Source organism: Amblyomma maculatum, chromosome 9 (assembly GCF_055883805.1).
Source record: "Amblyomma maculatum isolate TAMU_Amacu chromosome 9, ASM5588380v1, whole genome shotgun sequence".
Classification (NCBI taxonomy): Eukaryota; Metazoa; Arthropoda; class Arachnida; order Ixodida; family Ixodidae; genus Amblyomma; species Amblyomma maculatum.
The window spans coordinates 22,358,007-22,373,790 of NC_139352.1; the positions used below are offsets into that span (position 1 = coordinate 22,358,007).

General features: G+C 43.6%; 1 protein-coding gene across 1 annotated transcript in view; it reads right to left on the bottom strand.

Annotated features, from left to right (window-relative positions):
* Positions 1-3,209: 3,209 nt before the first annotated feature.
* The window catches only part of axo (axotactin), a 129,209-nt gene continuing 116,634 nt past the window's right edge, over positions 3,210-15,784 (bottom strand). The window contains exons 32-35 of the mRNA XM_084578389.1: positions 13,252-13,449; positions 12,243-12,334; positions 11,210-11,287; positions 3,210-5,842 (exon numbers count right to left, since the gene is read on the bottom strand). Of these exons, the coding sequence (XP_084434515.1) occupies positions 5,762-5,842; positions 11,210-11,287; positions 12,243-12,334; positions 13,252-13,449 (449 nt within the window). The 3' untranslated portion in view covers positions 3,210-5,761. The remainder of the gene's footprint in view (positions 5,843-11,209; positions 11,288-12,242; positions 12,335-13,251; positions 13,450-15,784) is intronic.

Sequence of the window (15,784 nt, forward strand, 5' to 3'; positions counted from 1 at the left end):
AGTACGATCTCTCCGCCCTATTTGAAAGATCTGCACTTACCTGATCCTCCCCAGTAGTTCTTTCCCTTTTCATCACTTCTAAGATCGTTAGATTCATTAGTTATTACCGGCAGGATATCTGATTGTTCTATACTGCTGTCACTCGCATTATCGTTCTAAATACTCGAGCTGCTGTATACATCAGCGTTGATCTCCTCCGCTGCATGAACTATCTTGTCCACATTGGTAATGACATTATCTAGGGTTCGTGTTTGTGTCCGTTCTCTATCCTCGTCTTTTGCGCTACCTCTTTATTCTAGGAATCTGCCACCAACTAGCCAGCAACAAGTTTTATTGAAACATTACTTGTCATGTTTCCTTATTGGATATACCTTGTTTTTTTTTTTTTTTCAAATGCCTGGCTTCCTATCGCCCTCATGCACGATATAAAAGTTATAATTACAACATTCACAATTGTTCAGTTTTTTTTTACATCGCTTATGTTCCAATTATTTTATATTTTACAGTTCTGCTAGTTCTACCCTGTCTGCTGGGTTGGTGGATTTCATGCTAACATGCTTTTTATTTAGACATTTCGTCGCTGTAGATGCATAACTGACATTCATTCTCACCTTGTTAACTATTCGACTGCCTACTTCTACTGAGTACTCTGCAATGATATCTGTGAAGTTATAGTTGATTGCTTCCACAATGAGGTAGTCCTTCTTGGTTAAAACAAACTATCTGATCGGCAGCAGAATTCCGAACTCTCTTATCTATCGCACCGCTAACTTGTAGTTAATTATTGTGAAAATAAGGATGACAGCATTGCTAAAAGCTGGTGCTAGCTTTGTACACATCGTACGCCACGAAAATATTTGTATAAAAGTGCACTGCACGACCGACGTATTTTGAACACTTACTATAATGCACATCATTATCTCGAGGTGACTAAAAAGACTCCCAGTATATGTTGCAGTTTTTATGGTTTCCGTTGCACACCGATTGCCTTTTGTATGAGTTTTTTGTTGCATTGAACGTGCTTCAATTCTCACACGAGAAATGTATACAAGTTATTGAAGAACGCAAAATTTCAGCATATTGTGTGCCTCTCTGATTATGCCGACGGTGGCCAGGCGCTACAGAAACGTTATGAAGAGAAAGGGATGCAGGGATTATCGGAGTGACAAGACAGGAGACGAGACAGTACGGTAGATTGGCATACAAGGCAGGACTGGTTGTAATAGAGGGGTCAGAAAGAAAATGAAATAGTGGAAAAGGTATAATGAAAACATGTTTGAATCCTACGAAATGTTTGCTCAGGTGACGCTGAGACGTCGATGACGACGGCACACGTTGATATGATGTTTTCGTTTGGACGTAGTGCTTCTTAATCGGTAATTTGCAGGGCAACACCTCATCCCACACAGGAGGGCTTGACCTGGGCGTCACAGACTTCCAGATACATATATTGCGAGGTAGTTGATGAACCAGCTCATCCATTCCCTGTTGTCCACGTATGGCCAGGGTCCCACTTTACTGAGGACGGAGCTCAAGTCAGAACGGATAGCCGGCACTGGAGCGAGCGAACAGCCTCGACGGAGGCAGCGTCAATAGCGCAATATATGCGAATAATCTCGCAGAAAGTAATGGTTGCATTAATAACATGCATTGTTTCTAGGGGAGTGCTTAAGGATCGCTGTATGGGCCACCTATTTAAAGGATGTGCATGCGTGCCGTGGAATCAACATATGCTGCCGAATTGGTGCCGAGATGGTGGCATTGGATTACTGTGGGCTGTCTGCGCTTACCTGCGCCTATTACTCATACCGTTGACCATGCGAAGGTTATATGTTGGCGGGGAGTGATGAAGAGGATTCCCGAATTCAGATTGACAAAAGCCAGACTTGGCGCCTCTAAAATCTAGTCATCTACCGTGCTTGGTGCTTGACAGTCGAACAGAGTTGCATAGTGCTGGAGAAAAGATGCTAGCATTCTCGTTGTTTGCATTCGCCAGACGAATGTACTTGACGGACTTGAATAGTAAGCGTGACACTCTTGAATAGTAAACGACATTAAACGGGGATGTTTTCATTGAGGTGCTGATAACATGCAATGAGCACACTTGTCGTAAACACCACGTCGTCGTTCGGGAGAAAGTGTGGGAAGGTTTCGTTAGCAACAGCATTCCGTTTTTCGTTTCTTTTGCAAGCAGGTGATCACAACATGCATGTGTTCCTGTAATCAGGTAATCTAGGCGGAAACGAAACCGCTAATTTTTTCTTTATACAGTGAAAGAACATCTGCATCACCTCAGATACTACAGTTCCTGCTTTTATGGTGCTTGCTCGCACACTTTCTTTAAGCAAAATGGCGGCTGGACATACGCTAGCTAAGCTTTGCGTGTGTGTGTGCGGAACTTATTCGTATTCTGGTAAATTACACTGAATCTTACAGCTTTCACGGATGACCCTCCTGCGGTCGTTCAGGACAAGGAGTAACCAATGTCCCCTCAAAAGACTAGCATTCTTTTAGTTCATGATTGCTTGCAAATATAATTAAGCATGTTCTGCATCATTTGGAGGGGCTTCCCTTCCTCTTCGCTGAAATAATTATACCGTGCTAATGAACCCAAATGCAAGAAACAATTCCGACTTCATTTGTTACGACTGTATATCCTCCTTAAATTATAAAATATTATTTGCGAAATAGTGTACAGTGTTATTATGGCTGGTTACCCAAATATTCTTAATATTCTTATTTTATCCTTCACAATTTCATGTTTTGAGAACCATCACATGTCCTGGAGGTATCGATGTGCGCTCGTACATACTAGGCCACGCCCAAATACAAAATTTTAGTATACATATAATACCACATGCACACGACGTATTGAAACGAGACCCAACTTCGTAATTTGTGCGAACGATAAATTCCTCGTTGTTTTTGAGTGCCGTGTAGTGCAGGAATATGTTTTGATGTTTTACAGACTGCTTCCTAATACGTGGTGACGACTGTATGGATATTTTGCGAGTGTATTGGAAAATGTATTAATATTGTATTTGCTACATGTAGAAATACGTGACAAATGGGCTATAAGGCGTTTCGTGGGATTAGCGCAACTGAGGTTCCACCTGGCGATGCCTTCAACGAGCTGTTAGCAAACACAAGTACGACGCCGAAGCAGCCATGCTCGGTGCTAAACAGAATCACAACAAGCGCACAAAGAATGATATGGCATGCTTTATTAGGGACCATGCTGTACAAATGCACTCTTGCAGGCACCTTCGAAATGCCAGACACAGTAAAGCGACTTTCCCGACAGGTCACATGCAAGCTGGATCAATGTCACTTTCAATGCTTTGGTTCATCTCACAACACAAAGAAAAAAAAATCAAGAATAAAGAGAAATCCCTAATGTGAGCAGCGCATGTATATGAGATGCGCTCGTGAGCCGCCACTTTTAACAACAAAAACTAAGCCCTTCTGTACCTACCCCCAGGCTCATTAATTAATTGGACTCAACTTATTAAGGTACCTGAAAAAATAATGAGATCTAGATGGCACAACCATAAATGGAGCTGCAGGCTTGGCAATACGCCGAGCCGGTGAAGATTTACCTAGTGAAGAAAACTGAAAACTCAACCAACATACCTCAATGGTACCCTTTCTTTGAGTAGAAAGCCGAGTTCGAACTTGAAAGTGTAAAAGCTTTACTGCTATTTCTCGACAAATGATAATTGCATAACTGATGTTTCTCATGATGGCTACGCGATTAGGTACAAATATATGTCGCCATGCTTAAAACTGTACATCTTCTTTCAGAGAAGTAAAATAATGGAATGTATCAACTACCACGCTGTCCTCCACAACAAACATCAAAATGCAAGAATGTTTAGCGAACTGCGTTCTTAGTAAGAAGGTCGCTGCAATATCATCCCAGCATTTAATTACCGTTTCGCTTTTTTTGACGTTCAACGACTCTTCTAAATTACAGAAAGCTAATGCCTACTTTTTTGTTTCGATATTAACAGATATTTAGTTACGTCCATATTCATAAATGCTGTTCCAAAAAAAAAAATAATTAAGTAGAGGAATGTAAAAAGCAGTTCGCAAGTACACTGCCACGTCAAATGCTCCGTATCGCTTAATTTATGATGCGATATATTCTAAAACCGCGTAAATATACTTCTCCTTGGTAAACATAAAAATACTCCTGCTTCTACATAAAGAATGTGATGAATTATGACACCGCGATCGGAATCATCATTCACTTAACCGTGTTTACGGGGTTGTAAATGCAACGAGAATGCCTTGCCTTTCTTTTACTTTGTCGTCAGAGTAGCTTTTTTACAACCTCGAAGGGCATGCCAGATTTTTGTATTACAAACCAAAGAATCGTTTTTTTTTTTTCTTTTTTTCAGCAAGCGCGTTTTTCAATGTGCAAAACAGGCAAATTGCACAGCAATGTAACAATAAAAAAAACTATGATATATCCTGGCATGAAATAGCAAAATTTTCGTTTCATCACAGTATCATATAAAAGCTTTGTAATTGGTAAAACTCACACTGAACTCGAAATCTAAAAAAAAATAAAAAAAAAGCGAAAGACAAGCTTGAAACTCAAAGTGAACTTATTAGGCGATTCATTTCTACGACTAGTCATACATGAACATTATACAACGCTTAGCTCTGCTCTCACTTGCTCCAGCCTTCGCTACACAACCCTTTTTCTTCTCCTCTGTAGTTTCAGCTTTCCGGCTTAGTTGCGTAGATGAAATGTCCAAATAGCCGCTAAAACCCAGTGTAGTACTAAATGTTGTAATCGTCGCTGTGTGTTCTGCATTGGATATAGAATTCACAAGGTTTACCATCACGTTTTACAAGGTTCACCATGATTTTTTTTTCTGTCAGTTTAAAACGATACCCTGCGCTACAGTTATTCCAGCGCTACGAATGGCAAAGCTTTTCTACCAAACCATATGTTATATAACCCAGCCCTCTTTGGTTCTACCTGCGTTCTTTCGACAGCTAGCCTTTCAACAAGCAGCCTTGACCACCTACGTGTCTACAGTGCACATCCAATTACATCTGTCTAGAGAACGCTGGCTGTATCACTTTGAAACCAAAGGACAGACAACTCTTCCGCGTGAAGACACCCGCAAAAAAAAAAAAAATAGCAGCGTTCCTAAAGTCAAAATACTAGTGTTCAATGCCGCATTCACTGCAGCGATAGTGCTTCCAAATGCGACAGTTTCTACATTCTTGCGCACACCGACTTAACGCCAAACAGTACACTACAGTTCTGCCCTAGTGGTGGTTTTGGGAAACATAATCGCAAAGCAAGTCTGCCTCATCAGTAGCGTTGGCCAGCAAAGGAAACAATGGTCTTATAGAACGGCCTCCTATTAGGAATGCAAGTGATCCATTGTCTTTGTGGCAACACGACTGTATGCAGAACAAGCAAAGCTATTCTACATTCCCAAGCACCTTGGTCAACAAGCACCGAAGGCGAAGTTCTTAGGCCTGAGCACAAGATAGTCCGAAGTAGAAGGGAAGGCTTCCTTCGCCTGACGCAAATGCCACGTCACTGAGCACAGGCCACACGCAGCGCAGAGGTCATCCCTACTGTGAACACGGAGGTCAATGTTCACGGCACTCGTGTTCAGAAGGGACGGACTGTCTTGGCACATGTTGGGAGCGGCAGCCGACCTACCGCACTACGAGGGTTACAAACCGCTGTTCCGCAGAGCCACCTCGTAAACCGCTCTGGTCGGTGCGTTCAGTCGGTTGGAGTCTCGTAGGGGGCGTTGGTGAATATCAAGCTACCGCTATATGCTCCCAGTGTGTAGGCATTCGATGGCTGCAAGAGAAAGTGACGCCAGAGAGGCCGGATTACATTTGGGTGCGGGTGTATTTTTGCAGACTCTCTAAGGACAGGCACTGATCTTTCCTTCTAGGAGCTTGGGATTACCGAACTCTATACAAAGTAAGATTACTTGGAAACAACCTGGCTTGTAATCGTGTGAACGGCTATTTAGAGACCATGAACTTTTGGTTATTTTAAATGTAATAGCATAACTTGTTTAAGAATAGTTGTTTAAATCCAGAGACAGCTCCTATCCAGAGACAGCTCAGAGACGTGCGTTGTACGTTAGTAGCACCCTCGAACAAATGTTCGCTGAAATCTGATGAACAGCCGGTTAAATTGATTGGATTACTTCTCTCGAGGAGTCTATTCATGCTATGGAACTCTTTCTCACGCTGCTATGCAGCACTTTTGGCCGCTTGCGATTGCGCTAAACTGCAGCTGTAAAACGCGAAATATGACTGTGTCGAAATTAAGATGTAGAGCTAATATTACACGTGCTAGCGGTTTTTCCGCCTTCAAGTGGATCTTAAGTGCCGTGTAACTGAGGTCTTTCGGTGTGCTAGCGTTCTTTTATAAATCCATTCATCCACTGTCTTCTTTATATGTCGTCACATTTCTAACGTAACTGCCGCTTCTCTGACGTTCTTTTGAATACGTTTCTATGCGTTCTTTTTCATAAACGGATGCATGCAATATTGGCTTCACATGTTCGCATCCATGTTCGACTGTCAAACACCATCTCGTCCTGTATAGCCTGCTCTCTCTTCTGACCGGAAAACGATAAACGTTGTTGGCTTCCACCAATGTGAACTGAGCCGGCTTTGAAAATGCAGCATTTTATATTACCATCTTCCAGAAACAATACATGAGCTGCTTAGTGTCCCAGAAGCGTGCTCTCACGATGCCACACGCACTTGAGAGTCATGGAAAATATCGGCGTCTATTAACACCTTAGAGAACCTTTCCCACTAACACCGGCTTGTGACTTTTCGGCGCTTCGGTAGACATGAGTTTTCAGCCCCTGACCACCGGTCACTCACGAATCGAGCTTGCAACATGTAGACACTTTGTGTGCACTTCCGCCTGGCCCTTTTTGTTGGTGATCTTGATGTGGTAGTACCAATGCCATGGTCAATATGTGGGATCAATGAATTTACGCCTATTGTATGATATAAAATAAATATCGTGCCCACTCTGTGTGAATACAGAATTTTATGCATTGTTTTGGATGTCGTAATCTGAAAAGTTGCCCGCCGGGGTGGTGCAGTGGTTACGACGCTCGACTACTGTTCTCAAGGATGCGGGATCGAATCCCGGCCTCGGCGGCCGCTTTTCGATGGAGGCGAAAAGCAAGGCGCCCGTGTGCTGTGCAATGTCAGTGCACGTTAAAGAACCCCAGGTGGTCGAAATTTCCGGAGTCCTCCACTACGGCGTCTCTCATAGCCTGAGTCGCTTTGGGACGTTAAACCCCTCAAAACAAACCAAACCAAACTAATCTGAAAATTCAAACTAGCTCAAATTATACACATCCCGTATTCTGCTGTCTAAATGTTTGCACGTGTTGCACACAAGAAATAATGTTCGACTTACATCCTTCAAGGGCAGCGCGACAGTCTAGGTGTACATTGGACTACTCCTTACTCTCCTCTTTTAGTTTTTTTTTTTTTTTTTTAACAAACATATAACGAGATCGATTCTTAGCAAAGTTAGACTTTGCGTTTGGAAGGAACATTTTTTCTCCTGAGCGTTCAACAAATGAAGAAACCAAGTTTGTTAGTAAGAGATGGTTTCACAGAAAGCCCCCGACAGCAAGCAAGCGCACACAGAATGTGGTGTGTATCAAACCAGCAAGCAAGGTGATTAAGGTTTATTTAGGTAAGTTTCAGAACTTAGTGAATCTGATAAAGTGCTAGAAAGCGCTTATCGCATTGAAGAGTAGTGTGGAAGATTGCGGCCCTCCATTTTATATTCATAAAAATATGTGCTGCATAATGTAGTGATTTGCCGCGAAAATGTTCGCTGACAGGATCATGCCGGTAAAAATAAATACATCTGTTTGTCCCAATCCCTGTAAGTGTCCATCCCCATATCCCGATTAAAGAGCAACCACACCAGACAAGGAAAGTTTGCTTCATAATGTTTAATTTATAAAATCGGTGCTATCTCGATACATGACAAGAGTGTCTACAGCGGTATGCACTACATGAAAAATAGTGGCTTGGCTATATACATTGTTTCTGCTCCGAGCTCGTGTCAGTGAAGCCTGTGATGGCGCATCATTCTGTGAACTGTGTGACGATTTCATAAATAGGAGACTTCACGTACAGACAGAAGAAAGCACCACTGCGACATACAGTCACGTACACAACCGTGCGAAGAACAGAGCAAGAATGTCACAAAAAAGGACAAAGACCTTTGGGAGCAAACACAGCACAGTATGCAGGCGTCAGCAGGTGGACAACACATTATTATAATAATACTCTACTGTGAATCTAAAATGCAAGCCTTAAAACTGGCTTTTGACACACGTAGGGAACAACCTAGGAGGAACTGACTTTGTAGCACAACGCAGAGATGACTGTGAATCTATATAGTTGGTCGATGGGACGCTCTCCTTATCACAGGTGATATAGGAAACTTGGAATGGGGAAACTTGGAATGGAAAAAAATTTAGTGGAAGTAACGATGTTTACCAGCTAAAAGTATCTCTTAATATATTCGCTGGCAACCGGGGATATCAATATATAAAGACACGTTTTAGTTAATTCAGATATATAAAGGTGTTCTTAAATCTCCACGCTAAGGTGAATTTTTAGGTAATGAACACACAGTTCTTGTATTTTTAGAGAAGATTGGAAACCAGCTGCTTATTTACATCAAACCGGTTTCTGTCAAAATGTCCCATTAAGATACAAATCGAACCAGCCAATTGAAATGTATAAAACAGGAGCTGCCCCATCACACTTACTGGAATGCATCACTTAATGGGGGCAGTTTTGATTACACAATGAAAGGAACATAAATTTCCCAGTACTCTTTGCGCTCTAAGAAGAGTACGAAACAACCCGAAGTGTCTGACAGTGTCTTCGCACCGCCGCTCACAAGAGCTAACGCCCTCGGAAAACTCAATGCGGACCTTTTTGAAAACGTTCCCGTGCATGGTTTATCTGTGCAATAATCTTGTAACTTAGTATATATCGTGCATTTTACATTTGTGACACATTAAATTTGATCGCTTCTTGTGGCCTGCCTAATATTACAATTAATAAATCACAAGGTAGGTTTGTGAAGCAAAGAAAATGGGGCAAGGGAAATTTATAAGTATTTCAGGCATGAAAATATATGTGTATATGTGTATAAAGTATGCAGCGGACAATGCCTTTGTACTTCCGAAAAACGCCCCAAATTATCTGCGCCGGGAAATGTTAGGAAGGACTCACAAATTTTACAAACAATTCCAGAGACCAACGATCGCGCACCTAATGTTCTCTCAGCGCATTTGTTTGCCACCAAGGTGCAGAAACTTTGCATACATATTTTCATACACAGAAAATATCGAAACAAAATAACAAATAAAGGATGTGGAGTGACCCTTTCTGCTAGTCGGTTAGCTGGCTTCAAAGATTAGGGAGAGCAGCGTAATGATCAATGGCGCCAAAATTATAATAATTTTGGGCCGAAGAAGCGTCACCTGCGCGCTTTCAAAAGGTATACAAGAACCAAATATACAAGGAAATAAACGAGGCCTATTATTCCTTCGAGAGGAGAAACTTGCATCGGCACACCTTCGATCAAGATTTATAAGACAGAACTGCTTTACATTAACTTTTCCGTTCCCCTACCTCACAAATAAAGTCTGGTCCTTAGTACGTGCGCATGTGAGAGAGAGAGAGATGCAGAGTGTGTGCTTTATCCTTTGTGACCGTGCACGTGGGACTCTAAATCTCTTCTTTTCTCGTCCATTATATCGCACATACCGCTTCCAGTTGGCAGAAATCAAAGCATGTGCCATCTTTCTGTCGCCCCTGCTCGTCGTGGTGCTTTATCTTTTGTTAATAGAAACCTTTAGCGTGCCGCGTTCCGTGTTTGCCTTGCCGTTACCAAAGTACCGTGAGCCAGACCACAGCCAGTCACACACCCGAATCGGTCCTGACGCACGGCAAATCACCTTGAATGACTAAGATCGTGCCAGGCGTCCGTCAACTCCGCGCATGCCTCCGCTTAGGCACAAATCAGCGCGTGTTCACTGGCGATTGGCGCGACACCGGTACTCCGGTAACGGCAACGGCAAAGCAAACACGGTACACGGTATGGTAAAGGCGTCTGATATTTAGAGTTTCAACCATTGTAATATTGCATGTCGGCTATAATTGGGCACTTTGGAATCAGGACTGGCATCAAGCAATCTTTGAACACTTAAAGTAAGTTCACTAATTCGATTTTGTATTTTCATACGCCAAGGCGTCTTAAAACCGCATGTGATTAACATAAACCGCACCTTGCATATATTCATTGCTGAACAACCAAAGATAATCCGCTCGTATGGGTAACACGGTCGCTGATTAAGCCGGCAGCTGATGTAATTAAACTTCAAAATCGTTGCACACATTGCGTGAGGCGGCATTCAACTTCGAAAGCTACGCCCTGAAAGTACAGTTTACAGAGGTACACATATGATTTGTGAGTAACTGATTGTGTCCCCCTGCCTACCATGCTCGATGAATGCGGAGGGTACCGATGGCAACCTCCTTAGCTATAAACTGTTTTGACATCAACTCGGGTTCTGGGTCAGCCGTAGCACTGCGCAATTTTCAGTACGCAAACGTATGCACGGACCTGCTTGTGTGGCCTAATCGTTTACTAAGAAATGAAATTTGGGCAAGCTCAAATTTGTAAACAGCCTTCTGTTGGGCCCGTAATCCTGGGGCCACACAAAGAGTGCGCATGCATCGTTTACTTGCTTGCTCACTCTTTGGATAGTTCTTGTAAATTATAAGCGTTGTAAGTAAATAAATATTTTTTGCACCTGTAAAGAGTGCCCAAAATTATTTGCTGTTTCCTTAAATAGTTTTCTCGCCTCCAGCATTCGCAAGCTTTCTCTCGAAAGTTCTTTTTTTTTGGGGGGGGCGGGGGGGGGGGAGGGGGGGGGGCGTTGGTCAGTTAGTAGACAAAATATGCCGAAAACATGCCTATAAAATCAACGTAATGAAAATTTCTGCACCGTGGTTGCAAAGAAATATTTTACGCGCCTTGACTTGTAGCGAAATTGTTTAAAAGTACAATGGCGGACTAAAAACTGTTGATGGTGACTTCACTGGTGGACGCAATGGGAGCGTAAAAGAGAGGGCGCTTCTTTACCGTCGGCTCTCCATTGCTCGGCTTCTTGGGCGTCTCAGGAAAGTCTTCGTCATCTCCAAGATCCATGGCACTCAGTTCCTTCAAAGGAAACACACGTACTTCAAGTCGGTAGCGCCATCTGCCGAAGCACTCGCGAACTGATCACTTTTTCTCGCCGGCATTAAAGCGCGAGCTTTCAAATCCCAGACAACAGTATCCTCGGCATCAACAAGGAAAACATAGAGAAGGGGTAGACGGAACACATGAAGCTGCACTGCGCCACAGAAAGCAACGGTGTGAAGGGGAATACCTCCACCAAGAAGAAAATAACTCAAGAACAAATTTTTCCTTAGAAGACAGTTCGGTTTGTTGCACGCTTTTCGTAACGTGTGAGAAGTCTGTGACTCATTACCTGTCATGTTTAGCATGCATTCTTATTCTTTACAGCAAAGAACTGATTAATGAAAAGGCACAGAAGTTAATAGATTGATTACTTCTTGGATACGCCTTCAATTTAAAATGTCGAGTGTCGTTTAATTCGACGGGAGTGACAAGCGTCTCAACCAAGTCCTTTAACGTTATGAAGATGAACGTTGAAATTCAACAAGCGCGTGCTGAAGCTACATCGTTTTTTTAATGTTCTCATAGGAATCACAGTCCCTTCAGTAGGACTCAGGATCGTATGACTAGTTGACCAATGGGGGGCGGACACTTCTCATTTTGTCCCAAACGCGATTAATAATTAATGTTTTGCCGGGATCATGTAGCTAAATGGTCCACATTAGCCATTATGAAACTAGTGCTATAAAATATTTTCAGTGAAGATACTTCTAAAAACTTCTGCTGACATTACCGATTACTATATTAGTGCGAGAAAATATTTTCAGTGGAACCTTTTGTAAAAACTTCTGCTGACATTGCACATTATTATATAAGTACTAGGAGATGTTTCCAGTAAAGTTCTTTCTAAAAAAAAATTGCTGCAGTTTCGTTGTGCGTAACATAAGGATTACATAAATTTATACAGTTTTTATTGCGTTGTGCAGCGACTTACCGAGGAACCCAGAAGCTCGTGGTCGGCTGCAGGGTCCCATTCGAGCTCCTGTGAAGCGGTAGTTGATACAGGTCGCCTCGATTTCAGTTGGCCTAGAAAGAGCAAAAATAAAGTAAAAAAGAAATAAGAGAATGACGCTATAGGCTAGCCTTAAAAGTAAACTCGAAAGTGTCTTTAACTCCACCTTTTATTTGCAACGATTTCCTTTTTACTTTTTGATTTAACACATTGTAACATCAGTACACGTCTGAAACACACTTAAGCAAGTCATGCCACAACGCGTTCACTATGTTCCCTTCCTTCTAGCACTCCTGGTGCCAACAGCCCTTCATGGCATATGTTTTGCGTGCCTACCTGACATGCGGACGACCTGGGTTGAAGCCCGAATGCCGGTAAATTTGTTTTAATAAATTACTTCTATTTTATGAAATACTTTGATTATAGGAACCCCTCCTCGCCAATTTTGGAATTGACTGGACCGTCCCCAAGTTCGTTTTCTTTTTTTGCCCATCTGAAGAAGAGCGTTAGGCACAGAAGACGAAACACGAAGGAAAATATCGATACTGCCGTCCATCCTTCCTTTCTTTCGTCCTGTACTGCTAGCGCTGTTATTTAGGTATGCAACACCAACTAGGCCGACAGCTTGCCCTTGTAAGTTTTATCTGAATGTCGGATCTTTGAAATTCCCTCGCGAGGTCATGTTGTTGTGACGTCGAGACCCTGTCGACCAATCAGGACATTTTTTTTCGTATTGTGGTACGCGGTGCCGACGGCGGTGGCTTTTCGGCGAAACAAGATATAAGTTATCGTGTAAAACTAATTTCGACAAACAGCAATTTCATTTCACCAATTTACTTATTAAATAAATCACCAGCGTTGGGAAATGACAAAGTTTAAATGCAATTCTCTTTGACGCGTTTCCACAGGAAGCTTGCGGGCATTTTTTTATTTATTGACAGTGCTATGGTCACACCGGAGCAATGTTTTCAAACTACTTTCGGGCTCCTACCTAGGCCGTTAACGATGGGCGATACTGCTGGCGTCGAGTTCCGGTTGTTCAGGATCGGCTTCGGGGGCGTCGCGTTGGCCAAAGGCAGCGGCCTCGGCCTTGTCGCGTCCGGAGACTTGCGGGGCGTCGACGACAGCACCTCCTTCTTCGCTTGGGGAACTGGCTGGTAGTCGTTGTTCACACGGCTGAAGCTCACGGCTGCGATCGATATGAGGACACAACAGTCAAGAAATAGCGTCTGCAGCAATTCATAGGTTCCCTATTTGAGGGATAAAGTAACAGTGCAAAATCGAAACAAAATACAAGAGAGACAGACGCGGGACAAGCGCTAACTTCATCTGGTTTTATTCACCGCCAAGGCAGCACATATAAAAAAAAAAATACAAGGCATGCGCAGATTGCAATAACACGCACGTGGAATCAACCAAATCGTTCAAGATGTAACATCTCGCTTTTGAAAAGGCGTACTGAAGTATCGCCCACACAGTCTTTTCCCTTCTTTTTATGTGGAACGCTTCCAAAACCTTCCGTGACCTTGTATCTCTGCCCCTGCCCAGAATCTTCACCTCGCCAAGTCATGGTCCACACTTCTTGCTTTGCAAGCATCTTTTCCCCAGGCGCATGTTCTGCTGCTCGGTTACACACGAAACTCAGCACAATGCTGCGAAAGAGGCGCACCTCCAAGTTCTTTTAACACTCGTGCATGTTAAGCTGCGCGGCCACTTGTGAAGAAGTGGTGAAGGGTGGCAGTTGCTGACCCTACGGGGCTGGGACGGTATAGGTCAACGCCGCTTGCGGCGGGGGCTAGCCAGCCACTGATATTTATCTGTTGCAGGCCGTCATTGCACCCGCCACCGCTTCGGTGGTGGTGGACGACGGCTGTTGTTGCGGCGCGCGTCTTTCTCTCCCTCTTCTTTTTTCTTTCTTGTCTATTTTTCTCTACTGTCCGCACGAGGCAGCGGAGGTGGCTCAGCTACAGAGCCAGTAACAGGCCGGCGCATTTTCTTTTCTTTCTTCCTACTACAAATTACACAGCTACTACAGCTTAGGCACCGCCCCGTTAGGCCTAGATAGGCTTTACCACATGTCACTGGTATCTCGTAAACGATAGTACGCACCATCTAGCCTGAATGAACCTTCTCTTAGACCGTAAGTTCCCTGCAGCGTTACAGAAGCCACTGACCAGGTATCAACTGAGTCACGCGTAAAGGTAACTACAATATCCGATCATTCGTGCAAATCGCGCCAGGTCGGTGAATTGGTGGTGGCAATAGCACGGTACTGGCTGATCAGTGTACTGAGTGTCCATCACACCAATGAGCGCCAATCACAAATACGTGTCCGTTTCGAGAATTTAGTTATCAATTGTTTGACGTTAGCCATTGCACAAAGATTTTGCTCTGTTTACTATAGCGCTGCAGCGTAAAAAGTTTTGGTGATCTTGTCTCATCCGCAGATTTGGAACGCCGGAACAACAACCATATGAGTTTGATACATAACGGAGGTCTTAACATACATAACGGGTGCCTATTTTATAACGACTTTGCCGTTACATTCCGCTGCAGTCCTTAAGGATGGCAAACTGAGCTTGTGTCACCAGAAAGGAAGAAGGGCTCTGTTTCCTGGTCATCAACTCTGATGCGACAGTTGCCGTTACAAAGGAATGAGGATAGAATCGGGAAGTGAACCACAATAAATTGTTGGAAAATACGGCGCCTTGGTTCATCGGATTTCGACAAGCTCTCGGTAGGCGTAGAAAGAAGGCTTGACATTTTGCTTACATCGCAATGTAGCAAACAAAAAAATAGGCCGGGAACAAAACATGACACTTCGTGCTACAAGTGTACAAGTGTATAGGGGAACTGCATGCCCACTATGCTACCACGGTTGATGGAGGTCTGGTGAATTGGCGGTTCAGTGCCATATACTTTAAACAGTGCAGAAAACCGGATCAAATGCACCAAAGCCCAAACACTCCCTTGACTGAGAAATTAAATTGGTTTACAGGAAAAAAAAGGCGCAGTATCTGTCGCACTTTTTTTTGTGTGACATCTGAACCACACCGCTAGGGAATGGAGGATGGTGGGATTAGAAAGAGGAAAAAGTGAAAGAAGAGTCGTACAGGAGGGCTATGCGTAGTAATTTCGACCACCTGGGGTGGTGAAGGGTGGCTGATCCTGGCCCTACGGGGCTGGAAAGGTAGGCCAACGCGGCTAGCCAGCCACCGAATTTCTATCAGTTGTAGGCCGTCACTACACCCGCCACCACTTAGGTGGTGGACGACAGCTGTTGCGGCGCGCGTCTTTCTCTCCCTCTTCTTTTTCTTCCTTCTCTACTGGTTGCGGTGTTCACAGAAAACAAGTGAGACAGTTACCGCGCTTTTCCCTTCCTATAAATAAATCAGGTGGCTCTCTACTTCTGTCTTCTGTCCGCACGAGGCAGCGGAGCTGGCTAAGCTACAGAGCCAGTAACAGGCCCGTGCATTTTATTTTCCTTCTTCCTACAGCCACAACAACAACAACAACATGCACTG